The sequence below is a fragment of the Ascaphus truei genome, chromosome 5 (assembly GCF_040206685.1).
Source record: "Ascaphus truei isolate aAscTru1 chromosome 5, aAscTru1.hap1, whole genome shotgun sequence".
NCBI lineage: Eukaryota > Metazoa > Chordata > Amphibia > Anura > Ascaphidae > Ascaphus > Ascaphus truei.
The window spans coordinates 92,380,019-92,398,939 of NC_134487.1; the positions used below are offsets into that span (position 1 = coordinate 92,380,019).

The 18,921-nt window shown below is 41.9% G+C and overlaps 1 protein-coding gene across 1 annotated transcript; it reads left to right on the forward strand.

Moving 5' to 3' along the window:
• The first annotated feature begins 8,603 nt into the window (after nt 1-8,603).
• KRR1 (KRR1 small subunit processome component) lies at nt 8,604-16,895 on the forward strand. The gene is made up of 10 exons (XM_075600219.1): nt 8,604-8,751; nt 10,674-10,849; nt 12,013-12,147; nt 12,602-12,727; nt 12,829-12,912; nt 13,534-13,590; nt 14,153-14,323; nt 14,472-14,549; nt 14,648-14,741; nt 15,499-16,895. The coding sequence occupies exons 1-10, from the start codon at nt 8,664-8,666 to the stop codon at nt 15,627-15,629; spliced, it is 1,140 nt and encodes a 379-aa protein (XP_075456334.1). The 5' UTR covers nt 8,604-8,663; the 3' UTR covers nt 15,630-16,895.
• Nucleotides 16,896-18,921: the final 2,026 nt, after the last annotated feature.

An 18,921-nucleotide genomic window follows, 5' to 3' on the forward strand; every position in this document is an offset into this window, starting at 1 on the left:
AGCGCCCTGCAGAGGGAGCCGCCGGCGAGCCGATCGCCACTTCATACTCCCCCGCAGTGCTGCCCGCACCTGTCCCTGCCACCACTGTCAGGAGGTAAGGGGCCACGGGGCACCAGGGGGACCCTGCTATAGTTATCTAGCTAGGTTTCCCCCTGGGTCCCCTTCCCCCCGCTGTAGTGCAGAAAGCTGCGGGCTGTTGCGGCGGCGACTGGCAGCTCCCAGTAAAGTGCGCCGCCATCTTGGGGAAAGTCACGCATGCACAGTGCAAGCGCGCGAAGCGGCGGCCCCTAGGAAAGGCTTACAGCAGGGACTACATGTCTCATGAGCCTTAGGCTGCGCTTATAGTGCCGGCAACTTCGACAGCGACATCGCGGCAAAACAAATGCATTGCCGCTGTCACGTGCGCTTATAGTAAGTGTGACGTGACGGAGCAACGGATTGGTCTCAATCGCTGGAAGTCATTTCTATTTGATTTTCCAGCGACTGTCACCTGACCGTCGTGTCACCGTCACTATAAGTGTAGCCTTAGAGAGGGTACCAGCTGACCCAAGGTAGCCAATAGGGCTACTAGAGGATCTCCCTGCTTGCCGGATTGATACATTGCGCGCGTTAGGAAGTACGCGATTCGAAGCTGGGACAAGGAAGGAGTAGGTTGTGTGTGCAGGTGTCTGTGGCACCTGCACTAGGCCATATACCTCCCATTAGGCCCCAGCTAGGCCACAACTCCCCTCAGCTTGTGGTTTCTACAGGGACAGGCCCATAGATAGGGACTCTGCCCCTGTATCGTAATAGTGAGGGACACAGCCAGGAAACGCTGCATCCTAGCATCCAGTGGTGTGGGACCAGACCACCATCTCCAGCAAGGACACTCTTCATGGTGACACTGTCCAGGCGGGTCACCACCCAACGTAGAGGCGCAGCTTCGTGGGTTATGGCAATGGATCCGTGGATCCCATCATCAACTACAGCATCTGCGAGCCCAGGTGTGGACACACCTGGTAGGTACCCAACTAAGTGCACCAACTCACCTTCACACATTAGTGGGCAGCGCTGTACCACACATTGGGTGGGGGTATTGACCTTGTGGACACCGGGTTGGTTGGATGCCCAAGGACTCCTAGGTACTTTGGGGGGGACAGTAACTCCATTGAGAGGGGATGGAGTATTGTGAGGTATGGCCGTGCGAGGCCTGGTGGGTAGGCTGTAACTATATTAGTTGCTTATAGTAAACTGTTCTGCTTTACCAAGTGTGTATTCTTATGGTGTCCTGTGATGGGGTCATTCTACACCATATAATCCCGCACGGGTGGAGGCGCTACCGAGCATCGTTTCAGGATACACCCCAGGCTCCCAGCAGCAGAGGCTCAGGCCTCCTGTGAGCCACAGGTATTGCACCGCAACATACACACACCATAGTTACACATCTCTCATTGGGTAGGGGGAAAGTGCGCTACACTTACAAGAAGACTGTTTCCTCTATGTGATATAGGGAGTTCTGTATCAAAGTCTCTCAACTCCAAAACTAGGGCTAAACTAGAGCAAAATTAATTTGCCAGATTTATTGAGGTGGTAAAAATCAGGATGTTCTTCTTTGATAAATTTGGTGTAATTTTTGAACATAGTTTTGCCGCTGGGAGACTTTAATATATAATAACTCCCACATACTTATGACTGTGGAAAAAACATGCATTTAAACAGTTGTGAAGAAAACACAACTCTGTGGCTCCATCTTGTGGTAATGTCAGTGCATAATGAAAGCAATGGAAGTCATAAGGTAGAAGAGGAGCCAAATTGACTCAAATAGCTTTAAATTAAACTGTGTTTCTTAGGCTTCTATATATCACCCCCTAAATAGCGGAGCAAAGTTCATATTTTGCGGCAAATCTTGCTGTAGTATACTGCGACAGCCTGATCTACAGTTTTGTGAAAAAGAAAGTACACCCTCTTTGAATTCTATGGTTTTACATATCAGGACATAATAACAAATCATCTGGTCCTTAGCAGGTCTTAAAATTAGGTAAATACAACCTCAGATGACAACAACACATGACATATTACACTGTGTCATGATTTATTTAACAAAAATAAAGCCAAAATGGAGAAGCTTTGTGTGAAAAACTAAGTACACCCTTACTGCTTCCATAGGAATTAAGATGCTACTGTAAGTAGAAGACAGATGCTGCTAATCAAATGCCCTTGATTAATTGATCATCAGCAAGTGTGACCACCTCTATACAAGCCGAAGTTTTAGCAGTTTGCTGGTCTGGAGCATTCAGGTGTGTGTTAACACAATGCCAAGGAGGAAAGACATCAGCAATGATCTTAGAGAAGCAATTGTTGCTGCCCATCAATCTGGGAAGGGTTACAAGGCCATTTCCAAACAATTTAAAGTCCATCATTCTACAGTGAGAAAGATTATTCAAAAGTGGAAAACATTCAAGACAGTTGCCAATCTTCCCAGGAGTGGACGTCCCAGCAAATTCACCCCAAGGTCAGAACGTGCAATGCTCAGAGAAATTGCAAAAAAAACAAAGAGTTACATCTCAGACTCTACATGTCTCAGCTAGCATGTTAAATGTTAAAGTTCATGACAGTAAAATTGGAAAAAGACTGAACAAGTATGGTTTGTTTGGAAGGGTTGCCAGGAGAAAGCCTCTTCTCTCTAAAAAGAACATGGCAGCACGGCTTAGGTTTGCAAAGTTGCATCTGAACCACAAGACTTCTGGAACAATGTCCTTTGGACAGACGAGACCAAAGTGGAGATGTTTGGCCATAATGCACAGCGCCACATTTGGCGAAAACCAAACACAGCATATCAGCACAAGCACCTCATACCAACTGTCAAGCATGGTGGTGGAGGGGTGATGATTTGGGCTTGTTTTGCAGCCACAGAACCTGGAACCTTGCAGTCATTGAGTCGACCATGAACTCCTCTGTATACCAAAGTATTCTAGAGCCAAATGTGAGGCCATCTGTCCGACAGCTAAATCTTGGCAGAAATTGGGTCATGCAACAGGACAATGATCCCAAGAACACCAGCAAATCTACAACACAATGGCTGAAATAGAAAAGAATCAATGTGTTGCAATGGCCCAGTCAAAGTCCAGACCTCAAGCCAATTGAAATGCTGTGGCTGGATCTTAAGGAGCTGTGTATAATCAAATGTCCACAAGCCTCAATGAACTGAAGCAATGTTGTAAAGAAGAGTGGGCCAAAATTCCTCCACAACGATGCGAGACTGATAGTCATGCAGAAAACGATTACTTCAAGTTATTGCTGCTAAAGGTGGTTCTACAAGCTATTGAATCATAAGGTATACTTAGTTTTTCACACATGGCTTCTCCATTTTGGCTTTATTTTTGTTAAATAAATCATGACACGGTGTAATACTGTATGTCATATGTTGTTGTTCATCTGAGATTGTATTTACCTAATTTTAAGACCTGCTAAGGAACAGATGATTGTTATTATGTCCTGATATGTAAAACCATAGAATTCAAAGAAGGTGTACTTTTTTTTTCACACAACTGTATGTTTTATTCTTGTCTAGGCCATTTTTAGTTTTTTTGCATTAGTCTGAGACAATATCAGTGAGATATGAAGTAAGTGGGAACAGGTGAGAGCGGACCTACATTTGCATGTTTTTGCAGGTGTGGTAATGGCATGTGTTGTTATTCTCACATTAAAGGTGGCCGTCGGAACTGGCTTTCCTTCCAATTAGAACGCATCAATGAGTATCAACATAATGTGCATTGTCAAAGCAATATGCCATATTCTGCAACATTATAGACACTTTTCATACGCGTGCTGCTAATCACGCAAAGAAAATGCTATATTTTTATAAGGCAATGGTCCATCACCAACCTACTTCTTCACACACAGCACCCTACAATATGTGTGAATCCATCAAGGTGTGTCAGCCTGTGATTTGGGGAATGAATGTCAATAGAAGTTAGGAAGAAACGGATTATTATAATGGGATGTATTAAACTGCTTCATTTCGCCTTTTAATAGGTCTGAGGGTTAAACATCCCTGCTTAACAATGTGCGCCAAATGTAGGAAATTCTTTCTTACGTTTTATAGAAGGCAAGCAGAGGCTTATGCAATGAATAAAACATACTTTTTAATTTACGCTATGTCATCTGTAGTGTATTAATGTTTAGTGTTATTCCTGCAATGGGTTAAGTAAAGTTACTGTATGCATGCAGATATTTATATAATACATCGGCATACCTCTTACATTCAACTCCCCTCCCCCTCCAACCCCATTGGGATCAATTGTGTGGCTGGACCAAGCTCAACCCAATGTAACAACCCCCTTCCCCCAAACCTTAATGGCTTAATCTGTCAGACTGGGCTACATTCTAACCCCAGCCACACCTTATCCTACAATAAGCAGCCACCTTACCTTCTTGTTTCAACATTGTCCCTCATGCCCTCTAGAGCAGAAGATGCCACAAGCAGGGCTTTTTGTATCTGTGCAGTCACCTGAATATAACTGTTTATGTTTTGTAATATACACAACTCTGTACCCCATTGTACCATGCTGAGGAATATGCTGGCACTTCACAAATAAACGATAATCACCCAATATGACAAATTATACAGGGGCAGCCCCTGAGGAAGTAGAATTATTTCTACGAAACACGTAGGGTGGGTGTCATTTGTCACCCTTTGGACCGTGTAGAGTTCCTTGTATGAGCAGCTAGTCATAGTTGGCTACAGTTTACTGTAAGCCACCGTTATCAAGTGGCGAAGTTCGTGTTCCTTTAACTTCACGGGCACACGTGCCCTGGCGCGAGTTAGCTGTCGGGAAGAGAGGAGCAGAGAGAGGTGGATTAGCTACACACGGTATTGGCATGAGCGCCCCAGTGAGACTGCTTCCCCCACCGGCACATTCCCGTGAGTGACAGAAGGGAGATTCGGGCGACTGCACCGGCGCTACAGAGTGCTATCTCTGGTAGAACATCCCTCCGATGTCATTTGGACACCAACTTCGGTTCATCACCGCTTGTTATCACCTTGCTTCTTGTAAGTAGGGTTTTGATTTTACCACCTCCAGATGATCAGCTGTCCTTCATTGTTACTCTGTGATTCCCTTTTTAATGGCATAGTTCATTATATTTTAATAAATATATTTTAGTCTGTTGCTAGGAGTTTGTCTTTATATGTTTTGTTTGAAGTGTAGACTGACATCACCCAGCAGTTATACGCTATGATTTGTTTTTTTGTTATTTTTTCTCGTTACATGGCCTGAAAGCATCTGTGCAGATTCATTGAGAATCACAGGACTTACCACATTAAACATTTATTTGGCACCAGATTTATTTTGTTTTATGTTCTGTTTCTGTCTGTACTTGATAGTAGGTACCAGGCAGCCTAACCTTTATGTAAAGGATTTATTTTATCACCATTGTTTAATCACGAATTAGTTATAGACACTTTAGCGCTTCAGTCACAATTTTCTAAATCAAATTTAAATTAACACTGTCCAGCTTTTTTCTCCTCTCCTTTTCCATGTGGCGGTCATCTTTCGCCCACCTACATCTACTCATACCCCTTCTGTCTTTCTCTCTCACTTTGAATCCTATCTCCCCTTCTTTCTTTCCTCCGCTTCCACTATTCTTCTCCTTGGGGACTTAAACTGCCATATTGATGACCCCTCTCTCTTGGGCTTCCTGCTTTCTCTCCCTAACCTCTTCTTTTGGCCTCCACCAATGGACTGCAGCCTGCACCCACAAGGACAGCCACTACCTATGCCTGGTTTTCACAAAAAAACTTTTCTCTCTCTGATCTCTCAATTTCCTCCTTTCCTTTCTCTGACCATCATCTCATCTCATTTTCTCTCTCTCACTTTTCCCCTTCTCCACCTCGTTTCTGCAGAGACCGGCGCTCTATTAACCTACCAGCTTTTGATTGACTTTGCCCACCTTAATTTCCACTCTCAGTCCCGCTATAGACTCTGACAACCTGGTCTGGAACTACAACTCTGCCCTATCCTCCTCCCTTGATCTACATGCCCCTCTTTCTCTCTGATGTTCTCGCCCTTCAAACCCTAGACCCTGGCTAAATTCCTCTGAATGCTCTAGAGGAAATCTCACACTCTCGCAGACTTCCTTCACTACTACTTTATCCTATCCTGTTTCAAATCTGCCCTCTCCCAAGCTAAACAAACCTACTTTTGTTTACTAATCAACACACACAAGTCTAACCCATGCCGAATCTTCTTTGTCTTGGATTCCCTACTCAGACCCCGTCTACTAGCTGTTTATCTTCCTACATTTCACCTCAAGATTTTACTGACTATTTCAAGAAAAGGGTGAAATCCATGCATCAGGACATCTCCTCTGTATCCTCCTCCCATCCTACACCTCTTCCAAACTCTCCTTCTACCCTCAACTATTTTTCCGCTGTCACAGAGGAGGATGTATCGCTACGGATCTCCTCTTCTTCCTCTACCACTTGCCCTCTTTACCCCATTCCCTCCCATCTCCTTAAACCTCTTACACTACGCTCACACATATTTGTATCTCCTCCCTCTACTCTGGTACCCTTTCCTCCTCCTTCAAACATACAACAGTTATAACCTTACTCAAATACAGCATGCTTGACCCTACCTGTCTCTCTAACTATCATCCTGTCTCCCTCCTGCCTTTTGCCTCTAAACTCCTTGTATTCTCTCGCTTGCTTCATTTTCTCACCTCATATTCTCTCCTAGATCCTCTACAATCTGGCTTCCACACTGCTCACTCTACTGAAACAGCCCTCATTAAAATAACTAATGACCTCCATGCTGCCAAAGACAAAGGTCACTACACTCTGCTCATACTGCTGGGCCTCTCTGTAGCTTTTGATACAGTGGACCACCCTATTCTCCGTCACATTTTCCATACTCTTGGTATCTGTAAAAAAGCACTATCATGGATTTCCTCTTACTTCTCCCATCGTACTTTCAGTGTCTCATTTGCTAACACCTCCTCTCCTCTATCGATCTCTCTGTGGGGGTACCCCAGGGCTATGTCCTGGGGTCTCTTCTGTTCGCTTTACACACTCTCTCTACGTGACCTTATCACATCTCTTAGGTTCAAATATCACCTGTACACTGACGACACATAAATTTACTTTTCAACCCCTGACCTTACACCTGCTTTACAGACCAATGTTTATCTCCACTATATAATCCTGGGTGGGCCTCCGCCGACTCAAACATGTCAATAACGGAGATCCTCATATTTCCTCCCAAACATGGCCCTGCTAAATTCTTCGACATTACAGTGGGAAGCATGATCATACACCCAGGATCCCAAGCATGCTGCCTAGGGGTCACTTTTGACTCATCCCTAACATTCAAAATGTAGCTAAACCCTGCTGTTTTTTCCACTGCAATATTGCAAAGATACGCCCTTTACTTTGTTGGTCTACTGCTAAAACTCTGATACAGGCCCTCATTCTCTCCTGTCTCGACTACTGTAACCTCCTGCTGTCCGGCCTTCCTACCTCAAAGATACGCCCTTTACTTTGTTGGTCTACTGCTAAAACTCTGATACAGGCCCTCATTCTCTCCTGTCTCGACTACTGTAACCTCCTGCTGTCCGGCCTTCCTACCTCTCCCCTACAAACTATCCTAAACGCTGCTGCCAGAATCACTTTACTCTCTCCTAAATTTGTCTCAGTGTTTCCCCTACTGCAATTCCTCTCCTGGCTCCCTATCAAATCCCGCATCACACACTAAATTATCCTCCTCACTTTTAAAGCTTTACACTCTTCTCAGCCCTAATTTCTCGATATGCACCATCCCGACTCTTGCGTTCTGCTCAAGGATGTCTTCTCTACCCCTTTTGCATCTAAAGCCCTCTCCCACCTTAAACCCTTCTCACTGACTGCCCCACACCTATGGAATGCCCTTCCCCTTAATACCCGGCTAGCACCCGCTCTAACCACCTTTAAGACCTATCTTAAAACCCCTCCTTAACAAAGCATATGGGTAGCTCTGTGGCTGATACTATACACCTCATAAATAAACCTTGGCCCCCTGCAGACTCACTTACCAGAACACACTCCTACTGTCTCTGTACGGTCTTCCTACTTGCCAATTAGATTATAAGCTCTTCGGGGCAGGGACTCCTTTTCCTAATGTTACTTTTATGTTTGAAGCTCATCCTACTATTGTGTTATTTATATTATGTTACATGTATTACTGCTGTGAAGCGCTATGTACATTAATTTAGCAATATAAATAAAGATATACATACATGAACAAAAAAAATGCATCCCTGATTTCATCTACCCTGAAAGAAACAAATGCATTTGTCTGTTTCACCCACAATGCAGCTATCTGGTCATTTTATCAGGGATATATTAGTGAGTTTTAACACACGGGCTATGTATTTATTTTCACTGGATTACATGAACTCTAACGAGTCTATCTCATGAAGGACTGCAGTGCCACGCTGTGTATCACACACATGGATGTCCGACACCACCATCGCCGTACACCAGAGTCCAGAGATCAAATCCCACCCAAACCTCAGCGAGAGAGGCGGCCGGAACATTTATTCCATCGGAACCTTAAAATATCTGTTCGCTTTTCCGAGCCGGGCAGGATTTGTCGCTGCGCTGGGGATGTTTACGTCACGTGCTGGAAGTGTCGGCTCGAGGCAGCATGGCGACCTCCACGGAAACGCAGAATGCGAATGGATTGTCGGCGCGATCAGCCGGGGGCAAGAAAACTCAGCGCGAGACCCAGCAAGGTGAGGGGCCGCACTTGCAAACTATACGTGTTAATATGGACTATACCAGAGCGATAAGGACCTAGAGGGCAGATCCATGTAACAACGTGAGATCACACACCTCATGCTGTGCATCTCTTCCCCTCCCCCCTGTATGCTGCATCTCTTTCTCCCCCCTGTATGCTGCATCTCTTTCCCCCCCCTGTATGCTGCATCTCTTTCCCCCCTGTATGCTGCATCTCTTTCCCCTCCTGTATGCTGCATCTCTTTCCCCCCCTTTATGCTGCATCTTTCACCCCCTTTATGCTGCATCTCTTTCCCCCTCTGTATGCTGCATCTCTTTCCCCCCTGTATGTTGCATCTCTTTCCCCCCCTGTATGCTGCATCTCTTGCCCCCCCCCCTGTATGCTGCATCTCTTGCCCCCCCCCCCTGTATGCTGCATCTCTTTCCCCCCTTGTATGCTGCATCTCTTTCCCCCCCTGTATGATGCATCCCTTTCCCCCCCTGTATGCTGCATCCCTTTCCCCCCTGTATGCTGCATCCCTTTCCCCCCCCTGTATGCTGCATCTCTTTCCCCCCCTGTATGCTGCATCTCTTTCCCCCCCTGTATGCTGCATCTCTTTCCCCCCCTGTATGCTGCATCTCTTTCCCCCCTGTATGCTGCATCTCTTTCCCCCCCCTGTATGCTGCATCTCTTTCCCCCCCCTGTATGCTGCATCTCTTTCCCCCCCTGTATGCTGCATCTCTTCCCCCCCCCTGTATGCTGCATCTCTTCCCCCCCCCTGTATGCTGCATCTCTTCCCCCCCCTGTATGCTGCATCTCTTTCCCCCCCCTGCATGCTGCATCTCTTTCCCCCCCCTGCATGCTGCATCTCTTTCCCCCCCCTGCATGCTGCATCTCTTTCCCCCCCCTGCATGCTGCATCTCTTTCCCCCCCCTGCATGCTGCATCTCATGGCATGCGTGCAGCTCACCCCCATATACTGTAGCTCTTGATGTGTGCGGGTATACAGTAGCTCGCATATATCTGAATGGAGCTGGTCAAGCTATCAGATAGTGAATAAAAAAATATTTCAGTGAACTTTTCTCTCTTGAGGTGATATATCCATGCTCCTCTAACATGTCAGTGTGGAATTTTATTGAAAAGTGTTTCATTTACAGTAAGAAACAACCCAACACACACTATCGTACTGCGCTGTTTTCAATACACTAAAGAAAGTCTTTTCTCTCATTTATTGAAAACTGCACAAAATGCAGTGTAATTAGGCATTCCTGTTTTTACTGGAAAAAATGCCACCAATTCATCTTGCATTTCTAGTTAAAACCGAAAAGTAAGCATCATGTGAGTTCCACATCTTTTAGCAGCCCAGCCACAAGTAGACAAAGGCAACACATGAGTAGTTTGAAAATAAAAATACATGCACTGATAAACACCACTATTCGTGTCAGTTGTTTTTCATTATTAACACATACATTTTTTTTTAATAGAATAAATACACTGGTAAGACAAAAAAGTACTGATTTGTTAAAAAATAAACACAGGGATCCCTATGTATAATGTTTTCAGCTGATTTTTGCCTTACTGTAAATGTAAAATCCCACTATACTGATATGTTAGAGGAGCATGGATAAGTCACATCTGTAGAGAGAAGTTCCATGAATGGGTTTCTTCATACTGTGTGATGGCTTAACCGGCTCCATTGAGCCATTTGGTCTGATAACTTGACCAGCTTTTCGTGACAGCCTAATAATTTAACTGCAGTCATTTACACCCCTTCTAATACGTGTGTGTGTGTGTGTGTCATTAAATAACACATCACACAGTTTTTCATAAACCTTCCATGCTCCCCTGACTCTTCACATGTGTTTTTACAAAGTCTAAACATCAATGTTTGATATCTGTAACCTGATGTAACTTTTGGGGTTTTTCTGTCTTTTCACAGTGGAAGAATCTGAACTTCTTTCTGTCCCTGATGGCTGGAAAGAAGGGCCCTTCACCAAGGAAGATAACCCCAAAGGACTGCTGGAGGAGAGCAGCTTTGCAACATTGTTCCCCAAGTATCGGGAAGCTTACCTGAAAGAATGCTGGCCACTTGTTCAGAAAGCATTGAACGAGACTGTAGGCATCTTGAATTGTTCATACTGTATAAGATTTTTTTTGGGGGGGGGGGGTTAGCTTGCTTTCTAAATCAAAGTATTTAGAGCTTTTATTTTTGCATCCTAGAGTGGAACATTAGATGTGCCAGTTTGTCTATGGTAACCAACATACTTGAAATCCTACTCCCAAAAAAAGATTTGTCTTTATTCAGTGATGTATAGGATAATGTAGTTGTCTAGAATTTAGTGCCAATTGTTGGTTGTTACATAAACCTATGCATCACATTTTATTTTTAAACAGTAGATTGACAGGATTGTGTGTCTTCAAGATTGTGAGTAAGAGAAGCAGTAATGTGTGGCAGGAGAAAACTGAAAGTTTATATAGTTGCCATTAATGGCTGCTCAATTTGCTCAGTGCTCTTTAACAACCCAACAACAGCCATGTGTTCTAAAAATGCATCATCAATCTTCAGAGATGCTGACAAGCAGTGAGTTTGTATTCTTTAATAGCAGCGTTATAATATATAATAATAAGTGTGCACTATTAACTAATTTTTCCAATATCTTTTACTCATTGTATGTCGCTACTTTTTAAAAGCCCAGAAGAATCCTTTGAGATAATAATCAGAGTACCACTTCAAAATTACAATGAGTCATTGTTTTTATTTACAACTTTTAAAATCAGGATGAGATTTTATATGCAACAATATTTTAACAGAAACTAGGCTACAAAGTTCAATATTTAAGCATGTAGTAAAACAAAAATGTGTTTAAATGCATTTTTTCTTTAGAAGCATTGCACTTTCTAGAGGCCTTCATCCAAGAGTTTTTATTTCACCAAAATATATATTGGGCTTTTTCAGATGCATCTAGTAAGTCTTCACTAAATAGAGGCATTCAATTTATGTTGGTCCAATTAAAGGTATTGCAGTCGGCCAGAATTACATTTTCTTGAGGTCAATGTGGCTATTGCAACTCTGATGATAAAGGCCATTTTATTTGTTCGGGAAACAATTTGTTTGTGATTTTGCTCTGTATTGAAAGACCCATAATTTATTTTAGAGCACTTTTTTTTCAGGCTTTTCTCGTAGCAAATTGTTACTTTCTCCCCTCCTTACCGTTGCTGCTTTTACGTTCTGAACATATGCTCTGCTAGCACTCGCAGTAATAAGTCTTGTCTTGCAGTTTGTGAATGCAGAGTTGGATTTGATTGAAGGCAGCATGACTGTCACCACAACCAAGAAGACCTTTGATCCATATGTTATCATCCGGGCTAGAGACTTGATCAAGCTGCTAGCCAGAAGCGTCCCATTTGAGCAGGTGAGTGGAGGAATATCAGAGCTTCTGCTCGGCTGCAAAGTAATGTAAATTGCCATTAATCCTGTTCATTTGCGGTGTCGCAAACCACAGCATTGAATTTCTGGAGAGCAAGAGAATAACTGTATGCAAACAGTGATCCTTTTAACATGCATTACAAAGTACATCTCAGTTTCAAAAACAGACCATATAATAAGGCCCCATATTGCAACCACTAGCACTGCGTTTTATTTATTTTTTCATGGAAGGCAATTGCGCCTATGTTTAATTCCTTATGTATGAAAAAATATCAGGGTTTGTAGGATTTTATTATTCCCACTGAGTGACTTTGACAAGTGGTCCAACAACACATGTCTGCTCTGCTTTCAAGATTCTTTCAGCAAGTGAAAATATAAACAATGCAAATAGATGAGGTAATTTTCCATGCTTCATTTGCTGCTTTTTTAATGTTCCTCAGGCTGTGAGAATACTCCAGGATGACATGGCTTGCGACATTATTAAAATAGGCTCCTTGGTCCGAAATAGAGAGAGATTTATTAAGAGACGACAAAGGCTTCTGGGACCCAAGGGATCAACTCTAAAGGTACAATAGCATATGGAACTATGAACATTGAAAAGATACATTAACTGAACATTTACGTTCTATTGAGTTTTTGCTTACGTGAAATTTTTTTTTGTGGTCAGGCACTGGAGCTTCTTACAAACTGTTACATCATGGTCCAGGGGAACACTGTATCTGCTTTGGGACCATTCAATGGGTTAAAAGAGGTGAGCAAAGAAAAATGGGCTATTCAAACAATTTTATTCTTGCATAGGGTATACTTTTATGGATAACCAGCTAATTGCACAGTAACATATAATGTAAACGTGTGCTTAGTAATTGATTATTTCTAAAATTTGGTTGAGGAATACTGGTCTAGCAGCATAATGAATGTCTAGTGTTTCAAGGAAGGGACATCTATAACATTGATAACTTAACCCACATTTTAATCCCAGTTACATTATAAACACTTAGGAGTGTGCTAAGGGGATGGTATGAGGAAACATAACACGGTGTGTAAAATTCAATTGTTTTAATCCAAGTTAGGATTTTATTTTGCAACGGAGTAAAATGGTGTTGGTTAGACCTTCCAGTTTTGTATAATACATAGTTCATATTATTATGCATAATTTAAAAAGCAACTGCAGGATTTTGGTTATCTGATTATTATTATTATCCTCTTCCTTTTACCACAAAATTAATCTTTTGGGAGGGTGGGGGAGGGAGGGCGGCTACAAGTAGTGCCGTTCATGTCTGTTTATTGACTGTTGCATTTTGTGTTCTGGTTAATTTATGCAGCTCATAGAGAAGTGCAATTTTCTTTTGCTTTCTGAATTATTTTGCTGCAGGTTAGAAAAGTAGTTCTGGACACAATGAAGAACATCCACCCTATTTATAATATTAAGGTGAGTAATATGCGGGTTCTGTGGTTGAGATAAACATACATCCATTGCTTGAATGTTTTGTTTAATTTCTTAAAGAATCAGAAATGGTGGGTGCCAGGCTCGATTTTGTATGTTTTGATGTGGAGGGTGTGCATTTGTGAAATAATACCCATTGGAAATGTTCTTCTCCCATTATGAATATTTATCACCAACTGCGTCGACGTATTGGCAAGTAAAACCATATCTGGGGCATTGCCTTGTTTTTACAAACACCAGGTCAGAATGCTTTTTGATATCGGACATACCAAAACACGCTTTTATTTCTTTTTATAAATATATATATATATTTTCTTTAGACCATTGGTGGAAGTAGTGTGATTGTGTCTAATTTAAAACATATCCACATTCATCAAACATAGAGGCAGAGCTTTTTGGACTGTATTTTAGAAATTGATTTAAGTAGTGTTTGTGCAGCAAAATAGGATGAGGCATTCTAAAATTAACCTCTTTTTGGTGACTAGAACCTAAAGGTGTTTGAGAGCCACAAGACTAACAAATTCCTGTCATTGGGACACATATTCAGGCTTTAATGATAAAACGAGAGCTGTCCAAAGACCCAGAACTGCGAACAAAGAGCTGGGACCGATTTCTGCCCCAATTCAAGCACAAGAATGTGAGCAAGAGGAAAGAACCAAAAAAGAAAAATGTGAAGAAAGAATATACACCTTTCCCACCACCACAGCCGGAAAACCAAGTATGTGACATCATATCTACCATACTTTAATTGTTGTGGAAATGTGTACACACTACCAAACTTTCAAATGTTTACCTTTCTCTGGAGTCAGAATTGTTAGCTCTAGTTGTCCACATACTTTAATTGCATTTCTTTATTGATTTGACAGACTGACAAAGAATTGGCAAGTGGTGAATACTTCTTGAAAGAAAGCCAGAAGAGGCGAAAGAAACTGGACGAAATCAAGGTGATTCATCAACTGTTTGTTATAAATGAGTCTAAGCGGAATTGTGTTACCTGCTAGTGAAGATATTTTCTGCAACTAACATTTTTGTTTAAATTCAGGCTAAACAAGCAGAAGCAGTGAGCAAGAGACAAGAAGAGCGGAACAAAGCCTTTATCCCACCTAAGGAAAAGCCAGTCGTCAAGCCAAAGCAAGGTAATGTGAACAAAGTGACCTTTTGTGTAGTCCAGTGTACTGCAGACCAGTATTGCTTTATGTAGTATATTCAAATGGAACATCATTGCATCAGACCATGTAAAACCTATAATTTACCCAAGTCTGGCTTTGCTAAATTGTGGGTATATGATGTATTGATCTGTGAGTGGATCTTTAGAATGCAGCAACATGCCTCAAATTGAAAATGGTGAAGCTTCCATTTTAAATTGTTCCAATGGCTTTATAATTGACTACCAATATATTTGCCTTCTTAAAATGGCCTCATAATAGATATTAGAAAAGTAAGTGAATTTCTCGTGCTCACTTGCTTACATTTAATTTTGTTATTTTCTGCACTTACAATGCATCACTCCTATAAAAAGAAAAGTTCAGTGAGTGAGGTGGGAAGTTTAGAGAGTCGAAACAATGCTCAAGAATTGCCTTCAGTTTTTTAACCTTGTTTTGTATATAATTAAATCTGTGGTTTTCAACAATTGCATTGTGAAATTCTGCAGAACCCCGACACTCTGTCACGTCTGAGATCAAATGCATTGTAAATTCTTATGTATTTGATGCACTTTTTTTCAATGACGGGAGAATTGCAGGGAACCCTCTAGTGATGCCCAAGGCATCATGGGAACCAGTGTTGAAAAACTTTTTTAATTCAATGAATAAAGATGGTGCGCAGCTCCAACTATAGGGAACACTTTGTTAAATATGAAAATGTATATTTCTGACTATTACTGGTCCTTTGCAGCTACCACTTCAACTAAAATTGACGTGAATGCCATCAAGGAGAAGGTTAAGAAAGCAAAGAGTAAGAAACTTGGTGCTCTTCCTGAAGAAGAGGTAAAACAAAAGCTGGCAATCACCAAAAAGAAGAAATGACTGTACTGCCAGTGACCTTTTCCTAAAAGTGACATTTTGAATCAAGAAACTATATATATTTAAAAAAATTTCTTCACTTGCTTGATGGAAGATTTGATCTTCGGAGAAGGCAGTTGACAGACGGTAGGCTGGTGAAAATGCATCAATCTAGCACTGCTCTGCTTGACATGCTGAAGGTGTAGACCATGTAAATGTAAACTGATTTTATAAGTGCAACGGGAAAGAAATAATGTTTTATTTATGTTGTAACATGTTTTGTGGCATTACCTCTGATAACTGAACTCCTTCCTGCAGTCAATAGTCAGGAGCTATGAAGCCAATTCAAGTCAATGTGATCACGGTCAATGTCCTACATTGCTGCTGGTGATTAGGGATTATTTGGCAAATATATTACCAGTATAGTGTTCTATTCAAATCCACTGTTGCATAGATAAATACATACTTATTCTAATTCTTTTGGAAAAGGTTAATATCAAAATATTATTATTAATAATAATAAACAAGGCAGTTTCATGAAACAATTTTTTATTTTTAGAGGTTGTGTTGAACTACAAATGGCCTTGGGCTTTAAAATGCCAAAATTGGTGAAAATCAAAGATCAAGACTGCCAGATTACAAGAGAAGCACATTTTGTCTGTAAATGCCACAGTCCTGCCCACATTCTTCACTCTGACTGTTCTGAAACACTTGATTGTGATCTGATTTGCAGACTGATACACCCAAGGTGTTAGAAGCTTGAGATACATAACTAAACTGTAAATGAAAAGGTATAAAGTTAAAGGATCACAAGAGCATTTTTCTATATATCTTGATCTAAAGATCCTACTTGGTGGTTTAAAACAAAAACAAAAGAAACCGTTTCTGCAATATTGGCCTATGAAAGTCTTTCATATAAACATGAGAAACTCCCATTTGGACATACATGTGTATTGGTTTCTTTAAAGTATTGTGTTCCGTTTTCAAACTGAATAAAGAACAGAATTCAGGTTGGGAGTTTTGACATTTGAAATTTAGCTGAAAATGGAGTGATGGTCCTGCATTGCAATTTATTGTGGTGGAATGCAGTACTGTACATTGCTTTTTTTTAGCAACACTCTTTCATGTTCTGCTGTAATCCCTAGATAAATAGCCCTCCTGCAGTGAAAATATTTCACACCGTTTTAAGTTTTGCTATTAAAATGCTCTTTTGTATGATTATTAAACTGCATTGTACTATAGATGAACGATAAATATGGCTTTATAATTAAAACAGGAAGCAAAAATAAAGTGTGTTTTTTTATTTATTTTTTCTTCTCTCTCTCTCTCTCTCTCTCTACATCAATGTCTTATCCAAGGAGAGAAATCCCACATGTATGCATACATCTTTATATAGTGCCATCCAGGTACATAGCGCTTTGCAGCAGTAATACACATGACATAATATAACACACATTGGCAATAATCTCTTCACACAAGCAATAGGAAAGGGAATCCTGCCCCAAAGAGTTTACAATCTAAGTGGTGATGCCTTCATCAGTACATATGTGTTTGTGCAATTATCACTTGCTAGAGGGGCTGACTACAAAAACAAACATCTCACCCTAAAAAGGACAATCACGACTGCATATTTACGATGCCTATTTAATGAAGGATAGGGAGCTCTGTGACTGATACTATATACTTCATACATCAACCATGACACCTTGCTGACGCACTCACCAGAACACCCTCCTACTGTCTGTACGTTCTTTGTACTTTACATTGTAAGCTTTTCAGGGCAGGGACTCCTATTTTTTTTCTAATGTTACTTTTATGTCTCAAGCGCTTTTTTTTAATTATGTGGTTTGTCACATCTATAACTGCTGTGTAGCACTATATAAAGAAAGATGATGATGATGATGATGATAATAATTCATGTACAGTATAGCACTGCTAGTTCTTACGTAATGCTTTACAGAGACATTTTGCAGACACCGTCCCTGCCCCATAGAGTTTACAATCTATCACAAGGAGCAGACATCAGGATTTGAACCAGGCTCCCCTGCTTCAAAATCAGTGCCAGTCAGTGTCTTTACTCGCCGCACCTTCTCTTTCTTGCATAGTAATCTCTGAGCAGCAACCAAAATTCAGACTTTTACGTCGGTGAGAGCGACAATCTAAACATGGGCAGCTGAAGCCTTAATATTGTAATTTCACTTTTAAAACACTTCAGGCCACGTCCATAAAACGGTTCCACTATTGAAGTGAGTGACCCTTTTATTGATCCTCTAGTGTAGTTTACAGAAAGCCCAAGAAGTAAAAAGGAAGGTGCGCGCTTTCGCACAGGGTTAAGTAAGCTTTAACATTTGGGTTTTGTGTGGATCATTATTTTTTCCGGACCTGAAGAAAACTCCAAAACTCCTTACCTTCTGCATTTAGGATTAAGAATGTCTGCTACGCCATTGTTAATCCCATTGCTGTGTAAGTCACCAAAATTGTGTATAAAAACAAATACCTAGTCATTATGGGGGGGGGGGTGAGAGACTGGAAGGTGTGTGCGCTAATGTGCACCGTCGCTTGACTGTAGACTAGGGGTGTGCAATTTAAAAAAAATTTCCCCTGCGCCCCGCTGCTGGCTCTCTTCTCTCCCCCCCTCCCCCCTACTTACTTTGGCTCCAGCGTTATGACATCACGACGCCATGGCAACTCATCTCCAGAAGCCGTCTGAGCCAAGGTAAGTGAAGTTTACAGAAGCCTTCGCCACTCACACGGCATTTAATTTAAATGCCTTTGGGAAGCGTGTGGGGCCTCTGTAGACCCTGTGCCCCCCAGTTTGCGCACCCCTGATTTAGGCCAGCAGTATGCAAACTAGGGGTGCATAATTTGCGTGAGGCCTCTGTAAAATCACATACCTGCTGCATGCCGGGTCTTCAGCGACGCGTTGCCATGGCGGGGTCATGTGACATGACGCGTCGCCATGACAACGGGCGTCAAATGACGTGGCGGGGTGATGTTATGTCACATGACCCACAACATCATTTGACGTCAGGTTCTTACCGAGGGGGGTGCGAAAGCTGGAGCTCCCAGGCAGGGGGGCGCACGCAAAAAACTTTGCGCACCCCTGAGTTATGCCATAGTGACTAAGCTAAAGACAAGTTTTGACATTTTCTTCGATTTCAATTGTCACTATGGCCCAGACTCCTTAAATGCTGGTACAGGTTCAGACCTGATTAGGCATTAACGCAGGATCGGGTGCCCCAATCCATACTGTAGTTGATGAATTTGTGCGTCTGGTAATTCTTTAGCCGGTTTAAGGTACTGGAGTTAATTTCAG